This window comes from Tachypleus tridentatus, chromosome 10, assembly GCF_004210375.1.
Source record: "Tachypleus tridentatus isolate NWPU-2018 chromosome 10, ASM421037v1, whole genome shotgun sequence".
Taxonomy (NCBI): domain Eukaryota; kingdom Metazoa; phylum Arthropoda; class Merostomata; order Xiphosura; family Limulidae; genus Tachypleus; species Tachypleus tridentatus.
This window is the reverse complement of record NC_134834.1, coordinates 149,535,528-149,555,054: the sequence shown is the minus strand read 5'-3', so window position 1 is coordinate 149,555,054 and position 19,527 is coordinate 149,535,528. Positions and strand designations below refer to the sequence as shown.

Genomic DNA, 19,527 nt, shown 5'->3' with positions numbered 1-19,527 from the left:
TTTTGTTGTGATCACCAAGCCTGTTTATTTTCCATACTCGTTCCAAAGTTCCGGACTCTCACCTTTTACCCACATCAGCTTACTACGTCATCATCTGAGCAAGTTTTAGCTTTCTTGAACCACAGAAAATGTTTACACGTGACGTATTGATGTGCCCTGTCTGGTACGTGAAAACGCTGGGAAAACCATTAGATGTAAATGTATTCTTAGAAACTAAGTTGCAAAAACAATAATACGACCTCCCCTTGATTCTATAACCTTGCCACAAATAAGCAGGCGACTTAATAGTGAAAACACTGCCACAGTGGCAACAAGTTTAACGAGAACGTGAAAGATCTGAGAAGGTTCTAAAGTAACTTAACTATGGTATTAGCGTCACTTTTGGTGTCTGGTAAGTTCATGTTCCTCCTATGATTAACGAATTGTATTGTATACACTGCATAATATGACATCTTCTAACAAACTGAACACTGCTAAGAACTGAACAAAATGACTACTTCAGACAGTGCCATCATCTGCAGTAAATTATCATTTAATTTTCATTTTAATCTAAATTTACATTTAAAATAACGATATTCCATCAGATTTTATTACGTTGTGTGAATGTTTCTGTAAGGAACATTTAATATCACAAAAGGTACCACAGTGATGTACCATTATTGTACTAGATAAACATTTAATGTGATAAAAGGTACCACAGTGATGTACCATTATTGTACTAGATAAACATTTAATGTGATAAAAGGTACCACCATGATATATCAATGCTGTACCAGACAAACATTTAATATAACAAAAGGTACCATCATGATGTATTAATGTTGTACTAGACAAACATTTAATATGACAAAAGGTACCACTGTGATGAATCATTGTTGTACTAGATAAGCATTTAACTGTTTTACTGTTCTGTCTACCAGTTTCTCTAGATGTCATGTTTATACTGTTGGTCCGCTTTGTCCTTCTCTTTCATTGATTACGACTTCAACTATCATTCAAGTAGAACTGGAAGTGTAGCAGTTCATCTTCCCGTAGAATCAAACATGATTCTTCCAGGACCCATCGTTTATGGACTTCTGTACTCGTGAATGGACAGTAGTCTAATTTAACTTGTGTTACATCTTGCTCCTCTGTCTAACACTACAAAACTTTCTCTTGTATTTTCGTATACTGCTTTACACTTCATGCACCGAATCTAGTAGTTTAATTTGCCTACAAACAAAAGAAAAGCGTACATGTATTTTAAACTGGAGTTGAGGTGTTGTGGAAATCTGTAATGTAACCAACAGGTCGAATATTACACAAAGAGGAAACTATTCTCCAATATTCGTTAATGCGTGTAAAAAACTTTTAAATTGTTTTTCAGGCCACTAAACTCAAGGGTTGCGGGTTTGAATCCCGTTTCCGAACATGCTTACCCTTTCATTCGTGAGGAAATTATTTGATGTTGATCAATCACACTATTCGTTGGTCAGAGAATAGTCCAAAAGTTGGCGGTAGGTGGTGTTGAGAAGCTTCTCTTTCTCTAGTCTGTAGCAGGTAAATTAGGGAATCTGGCGTGTGGCTTTGCGTAAAATTCAAACCAAACCAATTTTTATTGCTTGGTGGAATTATCTGGCGGTATCTAATGGGCTAGACCAGGTGCCAGGGTTCTTACAAACCTACTGCTCTAATTTATATTGCTGGGAGAGCTTCATCTGCTAGAATTCGACTTATCACTTAAGCTATCACAAAAAAAAAAACGTTTTTAATACAGTCTTGGCCAAAATGTTTACATACATTCTATTTTGATGTTATTATCTACATGTATGGTGTGGTTATTAAGTAAATGCGCCAAGAGTAATAGAGAAGGTAGCACATGATTGGACAAACACGTACGAGTTGTTTTTCTGATCTATATAAGTTGTTTAGAGCATTTATTCGTCAACACACATTTACATTTGTTTTATATAAAATAGTGTAATTTAGGAATACTTTCTTTAGAAACAGATTAATGCTTTGTTTAGACAGTTTCTCTGTACTTGGTGTAGAACCATACCTCGTCACGTACCAGAACTTATAGAGCGTCAAATTGTTCGACTGTCTAGAAATGGTATGAAACAAACGTACATTGACAGAACAGTAGGGAACCACTAGAGTACTATGTCCATAATCCTGAACATTCATCAGACGACAGAAAAGATCGATCCAGGAAATTATACTAGTAGACGCCGATAAACTACTGCCCGAGATGATAGAGTAGGTCATTAAGCTCGAAATAAGTTTTGCGACATCTTACGACAAGAAAGATATGGATACATTCATTTTAGGGTAACCAGAAGAATCGTGAATATAAGACGGACGAAACAAGGCTGTTTTGTAAGAAAGGCTATTTTCAAATCAGAATTAACCCCGTTCACTGTGATCAAGATAGTATATTCAACTTATAGTTTACGACACTAGCGACAGTTCAAGTTTTCTAATGAGTTCTATTTCTGGGTCGCTTGAAGACGCTTGACAATAGCCACCATTCAGCGAGTTCGGAAATCTCACATAAACGTGTGTTTATCACTGGCTGGTTGTTATGAAGACTGTCTGGATACAATAGGTAAGATGAAGAAGGGGGGGAAGAGAAATATATTACACGAAAAACACCTTCCAACAAAACGAGTTTACAAACAGCGACCAATGTTTCTAGTGGCTCGGCATGGCCAGGTGGATTAAGGCGTTCGACTCGTAATCTGAGAGTCGCAAGTTCGAAGCCCTGTCGCACCAAACATGCTCGCCCTTTCAGCCGTGGGGGCGTTATAATGTAACGGTCAATCCCACTATTCGTTGGTAAAATAGTAGCTCAAGATTTGGCGGTGGGTGATGATGACCAGCTGCCTTCCCTTTAGTCTTACACTGCTAAATTAGGGACGGCTAGCGCAGATAGCCCTCGAGTAGCGTTGCGCGAAATTAAAAAAAAACAAAAAAAAAAACAAACAGTTCTATTTCTGGTTTGTTAAAACTGATGATATGATTCGTGTTCGTGGTCTGCCTGGCGAACAGATGAAAGAAAACTGTCTTTTCCACAGGGAATATACAGAAAGTGGTGCAGTACCTGTTTAGTAAGCTATTCATATGGAAAAATAGATTCATATCCTCTAGGGAAATGTTAATGGCTCGTTCTATAAACATCAAATGTATACAGTATTTCTGCCTTATGCGAGGGCAAGGTTTCGCAATAACTTTGCCTTCCAGAATGTCAGTGTCACTGCCTACAGTATAAATATTGTACAGGATTATGTCGACCAGAAGGACTTTGCAGAATAATCATGGTCAGCAAAATCTCTAGATTGTAAATCTATTGAAAGCTGTCGAGCATAACTGATCCGGTAAATCGTTAACTACAACCCTAAATTAGCTACTGTAGCTGAGCTTCAGCGCCTTCTAGTGACAAGTTGAGATTAATGATGGTAAATTATATCAATAACTTCATGAACAGCGTGCCACGTCGCCTTGAGGAGTTATTAGACTACAAGAAAGACAAACCAGGTACTTAATATTTATTATGAACTGATATAAGTTTAAAGAAGATATTTATAATAAGTTGATATATATTTTATGATTGTATGTGTCGTGGTAAGGATGTTTTGTTCTAGGTTAAATACTGAGTTACACATCTTTCTACAGCTATGTCATAAAACTGCATGCTGTTTAAACGAATCGTTCGCGATGTCCGTAGAATTATACAAATTAATACATAGACGTTTAATATAACATGCATTTCCCAGTTTTATAGCGCCAAGAGTATTTGTATTCCATCTTAATAATAAATGAGTTATGGTTTTATTTGTTGCAAACATTTTGACCAGAACTGTACGTTTAAGTTCCTGAAAATGTTTTCTTCAGTAGTTAATATGAGAGTAACATTACCACCAAGTAAAATTTCTTTTTTTTTTCAGAATACTCAAACTGTTTGTTTGTTTTTGAATTTCGCGCAAAGCTATATGAGAGATATCTGCGCTACTCGTCCCTAATTTACCGGTGTGAGACCAGAGAGAAGGCAGCTAGTCATCACCACCCACTGCCAACTCTTAGGTTACTCTGTTACCAATAAATAGCGAGATTGACCTACATATTATAATGCCCCAACGATTGAAAGCATGTTTGGTGTGACGGGGATTCGAACCCGTGACCCTCGAATTACGAGTCGAATGCCTTAACCACCTGGCCATGCCGAGCCCGATGCTGAGGCTACTATGAACACTAAATGAACAAGTTTTAGAAATCTACGAGTAAACGTAAAAAAGAACGTTAAAATATTTCAAGCACATTACATCTCTCATATTTAGAACTGAAGAGACCTTTCGTACAATATCAGAACATGCTGAAAAATGTCCGTTGGGAAAACATTTTTATTATGTTAAAGTGCGACATTTGTTGTTCGGAAAACGTCTTGAACCAAGACATATTTTCTTCACAAATACCCGCGTCATTCCTTATGAGGCTGTGTTTTCTACAAGTTTTTTACTTGCGGAACATCCTCCTTTTTTTGCTTACTTAAACACGTCACTTCCGCAACTTCATTTGCTTCATGGAGTTTTCAAGCCATTTTGGTTACATGGTGCAAGAAGATGAAGAGGGGGTAAATGGCCAACATTTACTGTTCAAATGAACTGACAAAACCTCGTGTGACTCCCCAGTCTTTGGAGGTTTCACTCACAAATGAAAGCACCTGCATCAACCGGTCCAGCCGGTTAGGTGGTGCAGGGCCCTCGCACTGGTTCTATTTGTTTTTTATTGCTGGTTCCTTCTGCTTGGAATGTCTAGCTGCTCCTGGTTACAACCATCATCATATAATTATAAATGGTCCATTGGATATGTTGTGCTTTTGTAACTTCCTTTAGACACTTTAGTTGGACAAACTTAGAAAATGATGTATAGTTTTATGATTTCCTTATCAAATTTTAACATCTTGGATTTACTTTTCCAGGTTTAGTTTTAGGGCTACTAGCCCAACAAATGCGTCCAGTTCAGTCCAGAGGAGTAGATCTGAGCTTGTGTGATGAAACAAGGTTCGAGTGTAAGTGTGGAGATCCAGGCTATGTGTTCAACGTTCCTGTGAAACAGTAAGTTGCCCCACGTTCTTTGAACCAAGGGATATTGGAAGTTCGTAACCACTTGGCCCTTGTACAATATATAAAGTTATTTAACCTTAGGACAAGATATTGGATTCTGTGACCACTAGTACAGTTTAAACATCCTGTCTAAGATAAAAACTTATTGAGAAAATTGTGAATAAATAAATTTGAGAGGAAACGAAAGTAGTTCTTTCAACTGGTTGTAAGAATGTACAATACACGAAAACTTGGGCAAGTAAAACATAAATAGTGTCGACAGGACTGGACACTTCCAAAGAGACACATGAAAAGCGACATGATGTTTGTTGTGAAAATGTTATTAGTAACCTTGTGACCTCCAATGACCGAAGCTATTGATGAGAATTCAACAGTTTATTAGTCAACTTCTATATAATTAGTATATTACGACTAAACATGTATCATAAACTTGTTAAGCTAGTACTCTATGTAAATTTTCCGGACGTTATTATTTACGCTGATGTAGACATAAACATCTAGTAACATTTGTGTGAAAATTATAACTTCAACCATCATTTTCCAATAACGTAATAACACGAGAAAGACATCAAAGTATACAAGTGAGGTCCCGAATATCCGGAACCAGACCCAAATTTTATGGAGGAAGGACCTCATAAGGCAGTGTTATCATATTGATCTAGCAGAGATTAGCCTTAGTGGTTATAATGGTCTTTACGTTCCATGACATAGCACTATGAATGTCCTACAATATAGTATTGTAGGCTTATAACTGTTAATGTAGCTTGGAGTTACACAACATAAGTACGGTTCAACACACATTAATTGGGAGTTACACAACAGAAGTACGGTTCAACACACAGCAACCGGGAGTTACACAACTATTTGTTACGACTTTCGTTAATTGAGGTCTGATCAATCACGGAACGACCTGTTTGTTTTTTAGAATTTCGCGCAAAGCTACACGAGGGCTGTCTGCGCTAGCCGTCCCTGATTTAGCAGTGTAAGACTAGAGGGAAGGTAGCTAGTCATCACCACCCACCGCCAACTCTTGGGCTACTTTTTTTTAAGAATGAATAGTGGGATTGACTGTCACTTTATAACAGACCCACGATCTAAAGAGCGAGCATACTTGGTGTGACGACGATTCGAACCCGCAACTCTTGGATTACGAGTCGAGTACCTTAACCACCTGGCCGTGCCGGGCCAAATTATTGTAGAAGAGAAGCCTTAAACCCTTTTATCGTTTGACCAAAATGGCCATTACTTTCTGTAAGGTCGGCTCTTATAATTAATATTAATAAAACTTCTATAGTGAACTACAGCTAAAACGTTACTTAATAGGGGCTATTACAATTATATTTAGTTTTCTAAATAAGCTCGTTTGTTTTTGAACAAAATGTTTAAAAACACGCTGAATTTCACAGTATCTTTAATATTTTTAAGATGTAGGCCTAAAATTTTCAAAAACAGAGCTGGACACGTAGTAACTAGCTGTTAATGTTTTGTAGTGTAAAGTTATATTGAACGTAGCTAAAACACTCAGTTTCCATGTTACTTTTTCTATCTGAATATATAAAAAAATGTGTGATTAAGGTGGCAAAAAGGCGGCGCTATTGATAGCTCTGGATGTTTGTTATAGATGTACGTACTTCTATCGATGGAGACCTTATTGTAAACCATGTGATGACCTGGAGGCTAAAGATGTTTGTCCCAAGTACAAACAATGTCAAGAATGTAAGGCTAGTCTTGATAGTTGTGTTACTTGTCCACCTAACAAATATGGTACTTGGTGTAGCGGTGGTAAGTATCAGTTTTTCTGGTTTGTTTAGTCACGAAGATATAGTTTCAGCTCTTCTGGTTAGTTTAGTTATAAAGAGTTAGTTTCAGTTCTTCTACTTAGTTTAGCTACCAGGATTTAGTTTCATTCTTCTGGTTTATTTGGCTATCAAATCGGTTAAGTATTATGTAAATTCTGTTTCTAATATTTTAATTTGGATGTTTGTTTCTAGTGGAAGGTAATTATAACAGTTACTCAAAATCTAGAAAGTTCTGGTACTAGGTAGAAATAAGAGTACAGTATAAATACCGGAATCAGTCAAGAGGCTCGCCCTTTCAGCCGTGGGGGCGTTATAATGTACAGTCAATCCCACTATTCGTTGGTAAAAGAGTAGCCCAAGAGTTGACGGTGGATAGTGATAACGAGCTGCCTTCCCTCTAGTCTTACACTGCTAAATTAGGGACGGCTAGCACAAATAGCCCTCGAGTAGCTTTGTGCGAAATTCAAAAACAAAAACAGTTCAGAGAATCAGTATGTTATTCAGTTCTGTAAGAGTTAGTAAGTGAGCTATTGCAATTATTTTTCTGAGAACCGGTTGATCCAAACATTCTGAAGAGATTCACCACGTAAGTTAGGCCTACGTTATTCTCTGAAACTATGGTTGAAGTTAGGTCAACTACAGCAGAAGCTAACGTGCCCTTTAGTAAACGTTAGTAAAGAAATATGTTATTTCGTTATCTGGTTAATTTGTGTATAGTATAACAGTCTGTGTAGCAATCATCTGTTAATATTATATGACAGTTTGTGTAACGTTCTTTGCATGATACAGTAGGAGACAGCTGTTGAAGGATTCCACCAAGTGTGGTATAGTCTCACATCAGGAAGTCGCTACAATTTTCTCTAATTGGACTTGCATTCCTTTCCATCTGCCAGTACTGTTTCAATAATTGGTTTTTAAATAACATTTCTTCCAGATTGGCACTCTCTATCATTCTTTCTTTTACCATACCAAACGTTATATGATTTAAGCAATTGTTTAATCAGTTTATTTTGGAAATGCAAATACATATCATTTTCAAGAAAGGTGTTTGAGATGCCCCCATAACAGAGTAAGTCATATTTCAGTTAGGATTGTATACAAAATTAATGTTTGTTCTGAATTTTCTTTTTTTTTATATGATATCAGCAGGATGTTTGTATTATCTACATTTATACCTTTGTCTACAAATTAGTATTATATTATAATTTTCGTATTGTTCAAGCTGTCAGTATAAGGATAGACATTTCTGAGATTACTTTGCACACACGATTCAAACTGTTAGAAGAATTACAAACATTTAGACAATTGTGGGAAGGTGACTACTCTGAGTAAAACCAAGAGTGTAAGAGAGTTAATCTTGTAAAAGTCCATGAAATAATTTAAATGAATAGACTAAACTTTTCTCGTAAGTGGGGACAGGTATTTTTGTTTGTTATGCATATGAAAGAACTGGGAATGTTAAATGCATACAAATATTTTAATTTATACTCTTTTTATCTTAATAACTTCCAAAGTGGTAGTGCTTTATTATTATTATTACTTATATTAAGTAATATAAGTAATTATATTATTATTGTTTCTTCTTTACTTTGGAAAGCAATCACCTTCCCACAGCTGTCTGCAGGCAGTGAAGGGTAAGACAAGTGTGGAACATTGTGGGCTTGAACACCCACATCTTGCTCTCCTAATTTCTGTTTTTTTTTATTATTTTATTATTTATGAATTTCTTCATATGAGACTGGCAAACAGAGGTTAAGACTGATGGATGTTGTATTCTCACCACAGTGTGGGTCCTACTTCCATATTCATCTCCAAAATCTAGGGTATATTTTATATTCTACATTATAGCTTGTACACTGGGGATCATTTTGATTTTTGTTTGAGCTTGTTTTTATTATTATAATATACATATATATCAGTTTTAGAATGGAGGTTTTGTGAACTATATTGTATAAAACATTTACAGTGCATGCATAACAATGCAGGTGATTATTTTGTATACATTTTTCAGAATGTCAGTGTAAGAATGGAGGTATCTGTGACCAGAGGACAGGAGCTTGTACCTGTCGTGACAGATATGAAGGGGTGCACTGTGAAATTCTCAAAGGTAACAATATATATTTATTATTTGAGTCTATAATGTACTTTAGGGTTAACAGCCATTTATATGAATGATAACCCAGGACACTTACTGCCTATATATCCACTTCCTACATCATCAAATGTGATCACAGAAAATGGCAAAGTCAAATTTCAATTTAAAATAAATTATGTTGACATGACTACATTTCAGTACACTAAAGCACAAAGATTATATCAGGAAGTTTAACAAATAATTGGTCAAATGGAATTAGTTATTCCTTCAGTCTTTCCTTTGTTAAAGCAGAGATTGTTTTTAAAATATATTTATTTCAGTTTTAAAGCCATCAAACAAAACTCTGCAAGTTCCTCTGCTATCAGTACAATATTAAACAGTTCAGAAATTTTTCTTGTCCTTTATATCTAATAATTTAACAACTGTGCTATTAAGACACCATTTTTTCAGAAAGGACTGTAAGATATATTCCTTCAGAAAGAGGTGTATGTACTCTAATGACATCACTGTCTTCAATACTAAGAAATAAACGTGTATATATATATGCCAAACATTTTGCCTTTAACTTCATGGCTTACATCTGAGGTGACATACTACAGTATTAAGATATGCAAATCTTAAAAAAATGTAACAAGTCCTCTATTTAAATAAAATCAACTACTGGTACATAGTACTGTCACTGTGAAAAGGCATCTAATAATAATAATGATAATATGTGAACTGTTTGAACACTTATGATGGTAAAACTAACTACTGGAGAGTTCCATACTTGAACTATCAATTGTTTTATATAGCAAGTTTAATAAGTTTATTTTTCCCTCTCTTACTTTTACAACAATAATTATATTGGTATCTTCCCAGGCTGTCCTCTTCTTCCATCGGATTCTCAAGTTCAGGAAGTTAGAAACCCACCAAATAATCCAAAAACTATTGACTACAGCTGTTCACCAGGGTTCAAGCTTAAAGGTGTCACACAGATTACTTGTCTTCCTAATGGACAGTGGAGTAGCTTTCCACCCAAATGTAGTAAGTACCTGAACATGTTACACTATAGATCTATAAGCACATATCACCCGTGCCACTAGTTTATAATAATTTTTTATGGTAAATACCAGAAACCAGCTTAGTATATACATAAAACTATAGCATTACAGGTAAAAAAAGAAAACACAAATTTAATTTAAAACAAAATATGGTAACTCACTGAGTTAAAGTACACAGCTTAATACTCTAGTAGAGTAAGTATCCAAGGATGTACCACTAGGTAAACACAATACAAAATACATCTTGTATATACTTGGAACCATGGTGTCCATCTGAATGTTCATTTATCTCCCATTTGAAAAGCTGTGCACACAGACAAAACTCAACATTCACTACTGAAATGCTGGGAGAATAAATACAAATAATTTTGATATCCAATTTTGTTTCAACAGGATATTTTACACTAAATTGTTAAGAATTAATCACACTATAATTTATATTTCAAAATGTAACATAAAGAATAAAATTGTAAATTTACTGTATGTTATTGAACGGTTCTTAGCACGAATGAAATAAACAACAATTACTTTCTGCAGTGGATGGTATAAGTTACTCAGAGACTTGGTTCTCAGTGAAACCAAGAGTGTAACACAATTAACCTTTTTAAAGTCCATGAAGTAATTTAAATCAATAGATTAACATAAACTTGTCTCATCAGTGGGGACAGGTACTTTTGTTTGTTATATACAGGAAGGAATTGAATTTCTTACATATACAAACTTACTTTAATTCTGTGTCTGAGGGTAATGGTAAAGCTTAACATTAGTTGTTCTTCTTTGGCCTGTATTATCTCTCTGATAAAGGTAACAAATGTGGTCATTTCTGTATTAAATACAAAGTTAATCACTTCTCTATAATGTGGAACAACTTAATAACATAGCAAGTATACAATGAAATAGATTCAATAATTTATCAGTTTACAACACATCAAAACTGGTGATGTTGAAAATAATATACATTCCTAATGAACAGAAAATTACAACATACATCTAACTAAATAACACACTATTTCCAATGTTATACTGTATGTTAGACAGTGTATTGTAGTTTAAAAATATTCCCCTTTAGGTATTGTGAATACCATTCACAAAACACTGTATTTTTCAATTATTTTATTACCCAGACTGGCTTGTTCTTAAATTATATTAAAAAACATTGTGATTAAATAAATAAAGTGGTATTTGTTAAACTGTGTACTAAATAAAAAGTAACTTCTACATTATAGTTCGAGAATGTGCCAAGGTTTCATCTCCAGAACACGGGAAAGTGAATGCTCCTAGTGGCAATATGATAGAAGGAGCTACTTTACGGTTCTCATGTGATAGTCCCTACTACTTGATTGGTCAAGAAACATTAACCTGCCAGGGTAATGGTCAGTGGAGTGGACAAATACCAGAATGTAGTAAGTAGTGATTAACTACATTTCACATTTAATTTTACTAATTAGTTACTTGGAAGTTTTGGTAGAAGGTATAAGAGTGCAAAAAACAAATTTTCAACTGTGAAGTTGTAAAGTGTGGTCAAAAAAGGTGGTGGTCAATTTTTCTAGTTGATATTCCAACATTGCTTGTGCTGCACTCTACCTGATATTTTATGTACTATATTCTCAATCACTTGTTAAATGTGAGCAGAGCAAATGTATTGTTTTTTTACTGCTGTAGTTGTTTGTGGGTCATTCTGATCCCACCGTGTTATAGAGATAGTACATTTTGAGTTTATTAAACATAGGTTACTTTGATTCATGCCACCACTTATAGATATTTTATCCTACCAGTTAAGGGTCAAGTAATACAACTTTAATAATAAAGTAAGGTGGGTACAAATTAAAACAAAAGAAATAATGATGGAATCAGTGCATAGAATTGATATAAAGTATTAAGGGAATTTTTTTTCCCCTTTATACAAAAATATATTATACCAGAATAGAATTGTTGTTGATAGCTTACGTTGTAGTGTGGTAGTTACATTAATGGCTCCCAAATAAACAATGCCACATGAGAAATGTGTAGAAACTAATATTTTGGTGAGGGAAGGCTGCTACTCAGTGCAACAGATTGAGGTGAAAGTTTCTTTTATTAGAAACTGTATGGAAACTTTGAAAATGGTATTTGAAACTAGAACTTTTCATAATAAAGGTAGAGAGTGACTCTTGGTAAGCTCTGTAAATGATATAAGAAATCTTGTCAATGAAACCATTGTGAGAACAGCTGTGTTTGTGAACAACAAGATTCACAAATGACCAGTGGCCTCAGTGGGTATAACACAACATTAAAAAACAGCAAAGGACATTTTGAAAACTTAAGCCAAATCATCAGTTAAATTACTATGAACACTAAAACACTCAAAGTCAGTCCTTATGATTCACATATTTATTAAGCCTCCCCTTAAAATCCTTTAAATCAAAAGCATTTGGCACACCTGAAGATAATCCATTTCAAAAGTCAGTCACTATTATAGAAAAATAAATCTGTCTTCGATGAACATGTCTCTTTCTATGGCACAATTTATATTTCTGTCCTTTGGTCTTACCATTTTCATAATTGAAAATGAACAAAGATAATACCTTAATAATATGTCTGTTTCCTGGCACATATATTACTGCATGGAAAGTTCATTCTTGTTAAGATAGGGAATACACAAGGACTCTACTGCCAGTGAAAACTGCTTTGTTTGTGGTCTCATTCCCTTTAACCAATGCCACCAAAAATCCAGTAAAAATGGCAAAAAGAATGATGAATTAGTGAGTTGTTTGTGTGTTTTTGAGAGAAAAGAACTAGAGCAAATGTTTGGTAATTTTAGGAAATTCAAGGAGTAAGAATATTTGTTTGGATCAGTGGTTCCCAAACCTTTTAGGCTCATGCAACAGTTTTTGTTTAAACATTGCTTTTTTTTTCCAAGTACAAACCCAGGACTAATAAAAAGAAAAAAAAACAAAAAATGCTAGTAGCAAAACTTTATATTTTCAGCAGTCACCAATTAAAAGGAATGATTCATTTTGGCACAATTGAAGAATATGAGGTGAGATTCTTATCAATTTGGAGAAAAAAGAACCCTTACGTGTGCAGAAAGAGAGCTTAGGAGTGAGGGGAATAGAGTGTATAGAAGTATGCGGGAAATTCAGATTGGGCTTATTAGAAGTTTTATAACTTTTAACATTAATAATTTGATTTATATTGATATTAGTTGCATGTACCACCATTGAAATGTATACTAGAGTTTGGGAATCTCTGGAACAGATAATATGGTGGTGGTACTGCTTAGGTTTAATGTGATACAGAACAAGTGAGACTGTGTAAATCTCTCCTGTAAAAGGACTCTTTTAAAGTATAATGAAAGCCATGACAAACATTGAAGGAACACACAGAGTCAGTCACCTTATTTCATGCTATCACTAAATGTTAGCATGGTAGTTTGTTTGTTTTAGAATTTTGTGCAAAACTACAACAGGGTTATTTGTGCCAGCCATCCTTAATATAGCAGTGTAAGACTAAGAAAAAGCAGCTAGTCGTCACCACCCACTATCTACTCTTGGGTTACTCTTTTACCAATGAATTAGTGGGACTGTCTTCATGTTGCAATGCTCCCACGGGAGAGCATGTTTAGTGTGACAAGGATTTGAACCTATGACCCTTAGGTTACAAGCAGAGCTCCCTAACTACCTGGCCATGCCAGGCCTTAGCATGGTAGACTAACTCAACAGATGTTCAATAAAAGATATCGGAACTTTCAATGCGGAATGTTATGATTTCTTTTGGTGACACAGCAAATGATCAAATTGAGAATGGCAATAACAAGATGTTGAATATAAGCATTTGATTTAACAACTGGATCAACTGTTGGACTCATCCCATTTAAAAGTGCTCAAGCACAAAAGTAAAAAAATTAATGTTAAATAACTTTATATTTGCAAATAACATGGTCGACTGAGGAATGAAAGCATTTATGTTGTCAGGTAGGTTGCTGTTTTACAGTATACAGTGAGGAATGCTCCTTAGTAATATACCGAGGTCACAATCTCCAATGCAGAATATCTGTTTGAAGCATAGGCCAGCAATATATTGTCCTGCCCAATCAGAAATAAGAAACATCTGTTACCAAAGAGATATAAGAGAGGAAAGAGTGACTGTGTGTACATGACTTTAAGCTGCTTAATACATGGAATAAATGTAAGAATATTATTAAAGAGAAGATTTAAGATCCTGACCTCAGCCATCACAGGATTATGTACACATCCCAGATGGAGTTCAGAATCAGAGTATGTTTTTGTTTGGTGATAGTGATGTATACAAACAGGGGTAGATTATCAACATCTTGCATCACTTGCATTAAATTTAGGGTTGGTGTGTAATGATCCTAACGTTTAATGATTGTCAGGAAATCTGATATATAAAACTTTATTGTAACAGGAGTAAACTTTTCCAGTTGGTTTTCTCTGTCTTCCACCAACACACCCAAATTGGATAGCTTCAACTGTGATTACCATCTCTCTAATTTTCTCCATTTTCAACTAACACATGCACACAGGTCAGAGGGCATTGACTGTAGCTACCATTTCCCTCTTAAAATGATAACTACCATGTGATTTATAGTCTATTTTCCAAGTCAAGAATAGACTTGTTACAGTAGTTTCTGGTAAGTGGTGTGGCCATAAGTGTACGTTGACTCACAAGTACAGCCAATCTCCTTTGAACTCATCCATCACAAAAATTGTGTTTCTTTACCAAATAAATCTTTAATGCTCAAAAATGTTTCTTATGGGCAGACTAGTCAGTTGGAATAGTGTAAAGTGACTAGTATTTTGGTTACGTCTAAATCAGAGTGAAATATGGATGCCCTACTAAATAAAAGTAATTTTTATTAAGATATGTATATTTTAAGTAATGCCTTTGTTGCATAGTAGTTGTGTGGGTGGGGCCTGAAGGGGCAGGAGCTGGGTACTCATTAAGTCCGAATTCCAAACACACATTCACTGGAGTTAACAGAGCCGATATACAGGATGAGAACAATTTAAAAAATGATTCAGATAGGAAAATGTGTACCTCAACTGAAATAGTATGTAAAATAGGGAAGACCATTTTATCTATCTCATTGTACAAAACATTCTACAGAATGTTGGTATGTTACACTTTTTTCATATTTTCATTTTGGTCATGATTGGTTCAGTATTACATTTGCTACAATTGTGACTTTCAACATCATGATGGGGACAGGTAAAAGCTCTATAACAAAAAGTCTATGAATATCTCAATTACTGGCAGTAATCTAAGCAAGCTTGTTATATTTAATTGCACAAGACAAATTTAATATTTTCCTCCTTCAATGATAACATAATGTGGGGGTGTAAGGTGATAATGGGTATCGTGGTCAGTTCCTATTTCTCATTTCTGTTAATGGACTTTGACCTGACATTTCATAATTCCTCGTTTAGAAATTTTGTAAGGATTTCTTCCACTGCATTAGATGAACATCTGCTTCAGTACTAACTCCCCTAAAGAGGTTCTATAAGGCCTTCCACTACAGTACCACAAGGATCTGCTTCAGTACTAACATCCCTGAAGAAGTTTTATAACATCTTCCACTATAGTACCCCAAGGATCTGCTTCAGTACTAATACCCCTGAAGAAGTTCTATAACATCTTCCACTGTAGTACCACAAGGATCTGCTGCAGTACTAACTCCCTTGAAGAAGTTCTATAAGGTCTTCCACTGTATTACCACAAGAATGTGCTTCAGTACTAACTCTCATGAAGGAGTTCTCTAAGGTCTTCCACTGTACCCCTTGATGTGGATTCCTGTATGTGATGAGGGGACTTCCCAGGGAAGGTTCTGTTCTTTTAGAGTACATCCCCTGGGATCTAACCATCCACCCAACTTGTTTGCTGTGCATGGTGACCCATGAAGGGGAGGAGGAGGATTTTGGTGGTTGAGGAGTCCAACCCTAACACACCACTTTGGCCTTGAATTTCTGTAGATGGATAACCTTGGAGTGGCCCCCCTTGGGTCATTCGGCTGGTCCACTTTGGCTAGGATCAACCAAGTACCAGTGTTGGATGTTCTCAACAGGTGTTATGGAGATTGTATGTGATGCTGGTGTTTGAATATAGTGCTCAAGAAACCCTGGCATTGCTGCAATGTCCTTGTTTGGCATCGTAGTGCATCCCCTCGTAGGGCTCCATGGTAGGTGGGGTCAGTGGACATTGAAATATTCCTTTTTTATGGATCCTCCAAAAACAATTTTAATAAAATAGTGAAAAAACAGTCCATAGGTTAACAACCATGTCTTGAAGATTCTGAGCAGCAATCTTCAACATCTGTAACACCTGTTGTACCTCATTTTCTTATAGTACATTCTCTTTCAGACAAACTTTAGGGCAAATGTCTTCCTTTTTCATCCAGAAGGGATTAGAGGGACTTGCTGGCCCTCCAAAGTCAGTAAAGAAGCTTCAATCTGGTGAAATATTGGTGGAAACATTTACATCTCAACACAGTGAACTCCTCTTGCTTTCAAAGGCAATTGGGGATATACCTATTGAGGTTACACCTCATGCTACTTTGAATTAATCACGAGTAGTTATTGTTGAGAGGGATTTGAAGAACATCCCTGACTCGGAGAGTCTTGGTGGATTCTCCACTTACCGAGTTTCTGCAGTGAGGCGTATCTCCATTTGCAAAGATAAAATTACGATGCTGACCAGTGTCCTCATTCTGACATTTACATAACCACGTCCACCTGCCACCATTAAGGCAGGTTATCTTAATTGCAGGGTATGGTCATACATTCCAAACCCTCTCAGATGTTTCCAGTGTCAGCAATTCAGACACTTGAAGACATCATGTTATGGATCCTTGACATGTTCTGGTTGTGGTGGCAAGGACCATAATGCCTATGAGTGTGAAACGAACTCTCATTGTATCATTGCAATTGCTATTACCAGTCCTACTTTCATTCTTGCCCTAAGTGGTTGGAAGAAAAAGAGGTGCATCATTTGAAAATGATTCATAACATTACATACCCTGAGGCTTGAAAGTTAATCTCCACCACTTCATATCAGACGTATGCTGCTGCACTTCATTCCACTACTACAGTGGTAGTGCATATGGATCTCTCTGTGCCTCCAAAAGAATCATTCTCAACCCAAATGAAAAGTATTTTGACCTCCATTATTAAAAATGTTGATGAGTAAACTTCAACACTCATCTCTGTCCCTAACATACATTCCAGCAAATCCCAAGATCCACTTCCTATGGTTCTGGGTACAAGCATTTCCTCAGGTACATCTTCTTCTCCCACCTCAAGATGCAAAACGATCATTTGTTCACATCCTTTGTCACTGGAATCCTCTTCCAACAGCAAAGACCTACCCAGTCGACCCAAGGCAGGGTCCATGGAGGTTGATAGACCTCCCTCGAATAAAGACAGTAAAGGATAAAGACGTGGTCATAAATAGAAGGGTCCTCCACCCAGTTCACCAACACATAAATAAAAATGTCCACCATGATACAATGGAACTGTCATAGTTTACATTCTAATCTGGATGACATCAAAACACTGATTGCTTCCTACCATCCTGTATGTCTTTCCTTACAGGAAACATTTCTGAAACCTGCCAATACAGTCACCTTTTAACAGTTTTCTTTGTACAGAAATGACAGGCTGTGTGATAAATGAGTGCATGGAGGGATAGCACTGTTGTTTGATCAGCATGTGCCCACCCTGACTTTGCCACTCGACACACCCTTGGAGGCCATAGCCATCTGTGTTTCCTTGTGTCATACCATCACTGTTTGTTCTCTCTTCCTGTTGCCTGGAGAGACCTATGATCAGTCAGACCTTGATGCTCTCATTGAACAGTTGCTGTCTCCCTTTTTAATCCTGGGGGACTTTAAAGGATATCATCCCCTCTGGATAAGTGCTGATATTGATAGAAGGGGTCACTCTGTAGAGCATATGCTCTCTGATCACAACCTTTCTCTTTTCAGTACTGGTTCTTTTACTTATTTTCATGCACCTAGTTAGTCCTTTACTGCTATTGATCACTATTCTCCTGTTTTTCGTGGAGGGTTGACAATAATCCACATGGTTTATGCCACCTAACCCATGTATCCCGGTGGAAGCTGGATCAAGCAATCTGGCCCTCTTTTACTGCTCTCGCAGAACTTAATCCTGCCATCATCTGTAAGCCATCAAAGACGACTATGTGGCAGCAGTAACTAACTGTATTATACAAGCAGCTGCTCAGTGTATTCCTAAAACCTCGACACATTTCCCACGATATCCTCATCCATGGTGGAATCTTGTCTGCACGGAAGGCTCAAAAATGAGCCTGGGATACTTTTCATAGGTATTCCACACTGTTGAACCGTATTGCTTTCCAGCAGGCCTGTGCACATGCTTGGTGGGTAAGATGTCAAAGCCAGAAGGAATCTCAGATTAAATTCACAACCAGCATATCTTCTACCACCAGTTCCAAAGTCGTATGGGACAGGATTTGAAAGGTCAGTGAGCAATATAATTCTGTCCCCTCTTGATCTTGCTCTCTAATGGCCAGGAAGTAGCTGATACCTGGAGTATCACTGTGGACCACCTGATTTGACTGGAAACATCAATCAGAGAAGCCTTTCTTAAACAACAACATCTTGTATCAATATTCTTTGACATTAAGAAGGCTTATGATATAACATGGAGGTATGGCATTTGGGAGATCTCCATATATATGGATTACGTGGCCATTTGCCCATTTTTATTTAAAAATGTTTTTAATTGACAGGAGATTCCAAGTTCGTGTGAGTTTGACACTTTTCTGTTCTTTTCTACTGGAACTTGGAATCCCTCAGGGCTGTATTTTGAGTGTCGAATTTTTCATCATAAAGATTAATGCAATCAGTGAATAATTCCTTCATACTGTTGCAAATGGGCTCTTTGTTGATGACTTTCACATCTAATGTCAGTTGTTGAACATGAGGTATATTGAGCAACAGATACAGACTGCCCTCAATTGTTTACTGAAGCAGACCACAGCAAACTGCTTTAACTTCTCTCTCTCTAAAACCATTTGCATGCACTTTTGCCATCAATGGGGTATTCACCCTGATCCTGAACTCCATATTGGTGAAATTGTGCTGCCTGTGGTCCCTGAGAGAAAGTTCTTGGGGTTTATCTTTTACTGTAAGCTGACCTTCATACCACACATCAAGCAGCTGCGGGTCAAATGTACAAGAGGATTGAACATCCTTCGTGTCCTCTCTTCCGCCACATGGGGAGCAGATCGATGTTCTATGTTAAAGATATATCATGCTCTTATTCAATCGAAACTCAACTATGGATCAATGGTCTATGGCTTTGCCAGACCCTTGGCCTTAAAGATGCTGGACCCCATTCATCATCAAGGACTTTGGCTCTGCACTGGGGCTTTCTACACCTCTCCAGTTCAGAGCTTATATGTAGAATCTCATGAACCTTCTCTGCACCTTTGCCATTTGGAACTGT

The 19,527-nt window shown here is 36.5% G+C and overlaps 1 protein-coding gene across 1 annotated transcript in view; it reads left to right on the top strand.

Annotated features, from left to right (window-relative positions):
• Positions 1–218: 218 nt before the first annotated feature.
• Positions 219–19,527, top strand: part of LOC143230603 (clotting factor C-like) — a 41,679-nt gene continuing 22,370 nt past the window's right edge. Inside the window, 6 exon segments of the mRNA XM_076464445.1 lie at positions 219–391; positions 4,958–5,093; positions 6,724–6,884; positions 8,913–9,008; positions 9,858–10,022; positions 11,266–11,442. Of these exon segments, the coding sequence (XP_076320560.1) occupies positions 364–391; positions 4,958–5,093; positions 6,724–6,884; positions 8,913–9,008; positions 9,858–10,022; positions 11,266–11,442 (763 nt within the window). The 5' untranslated portion in view covers positions 219–363.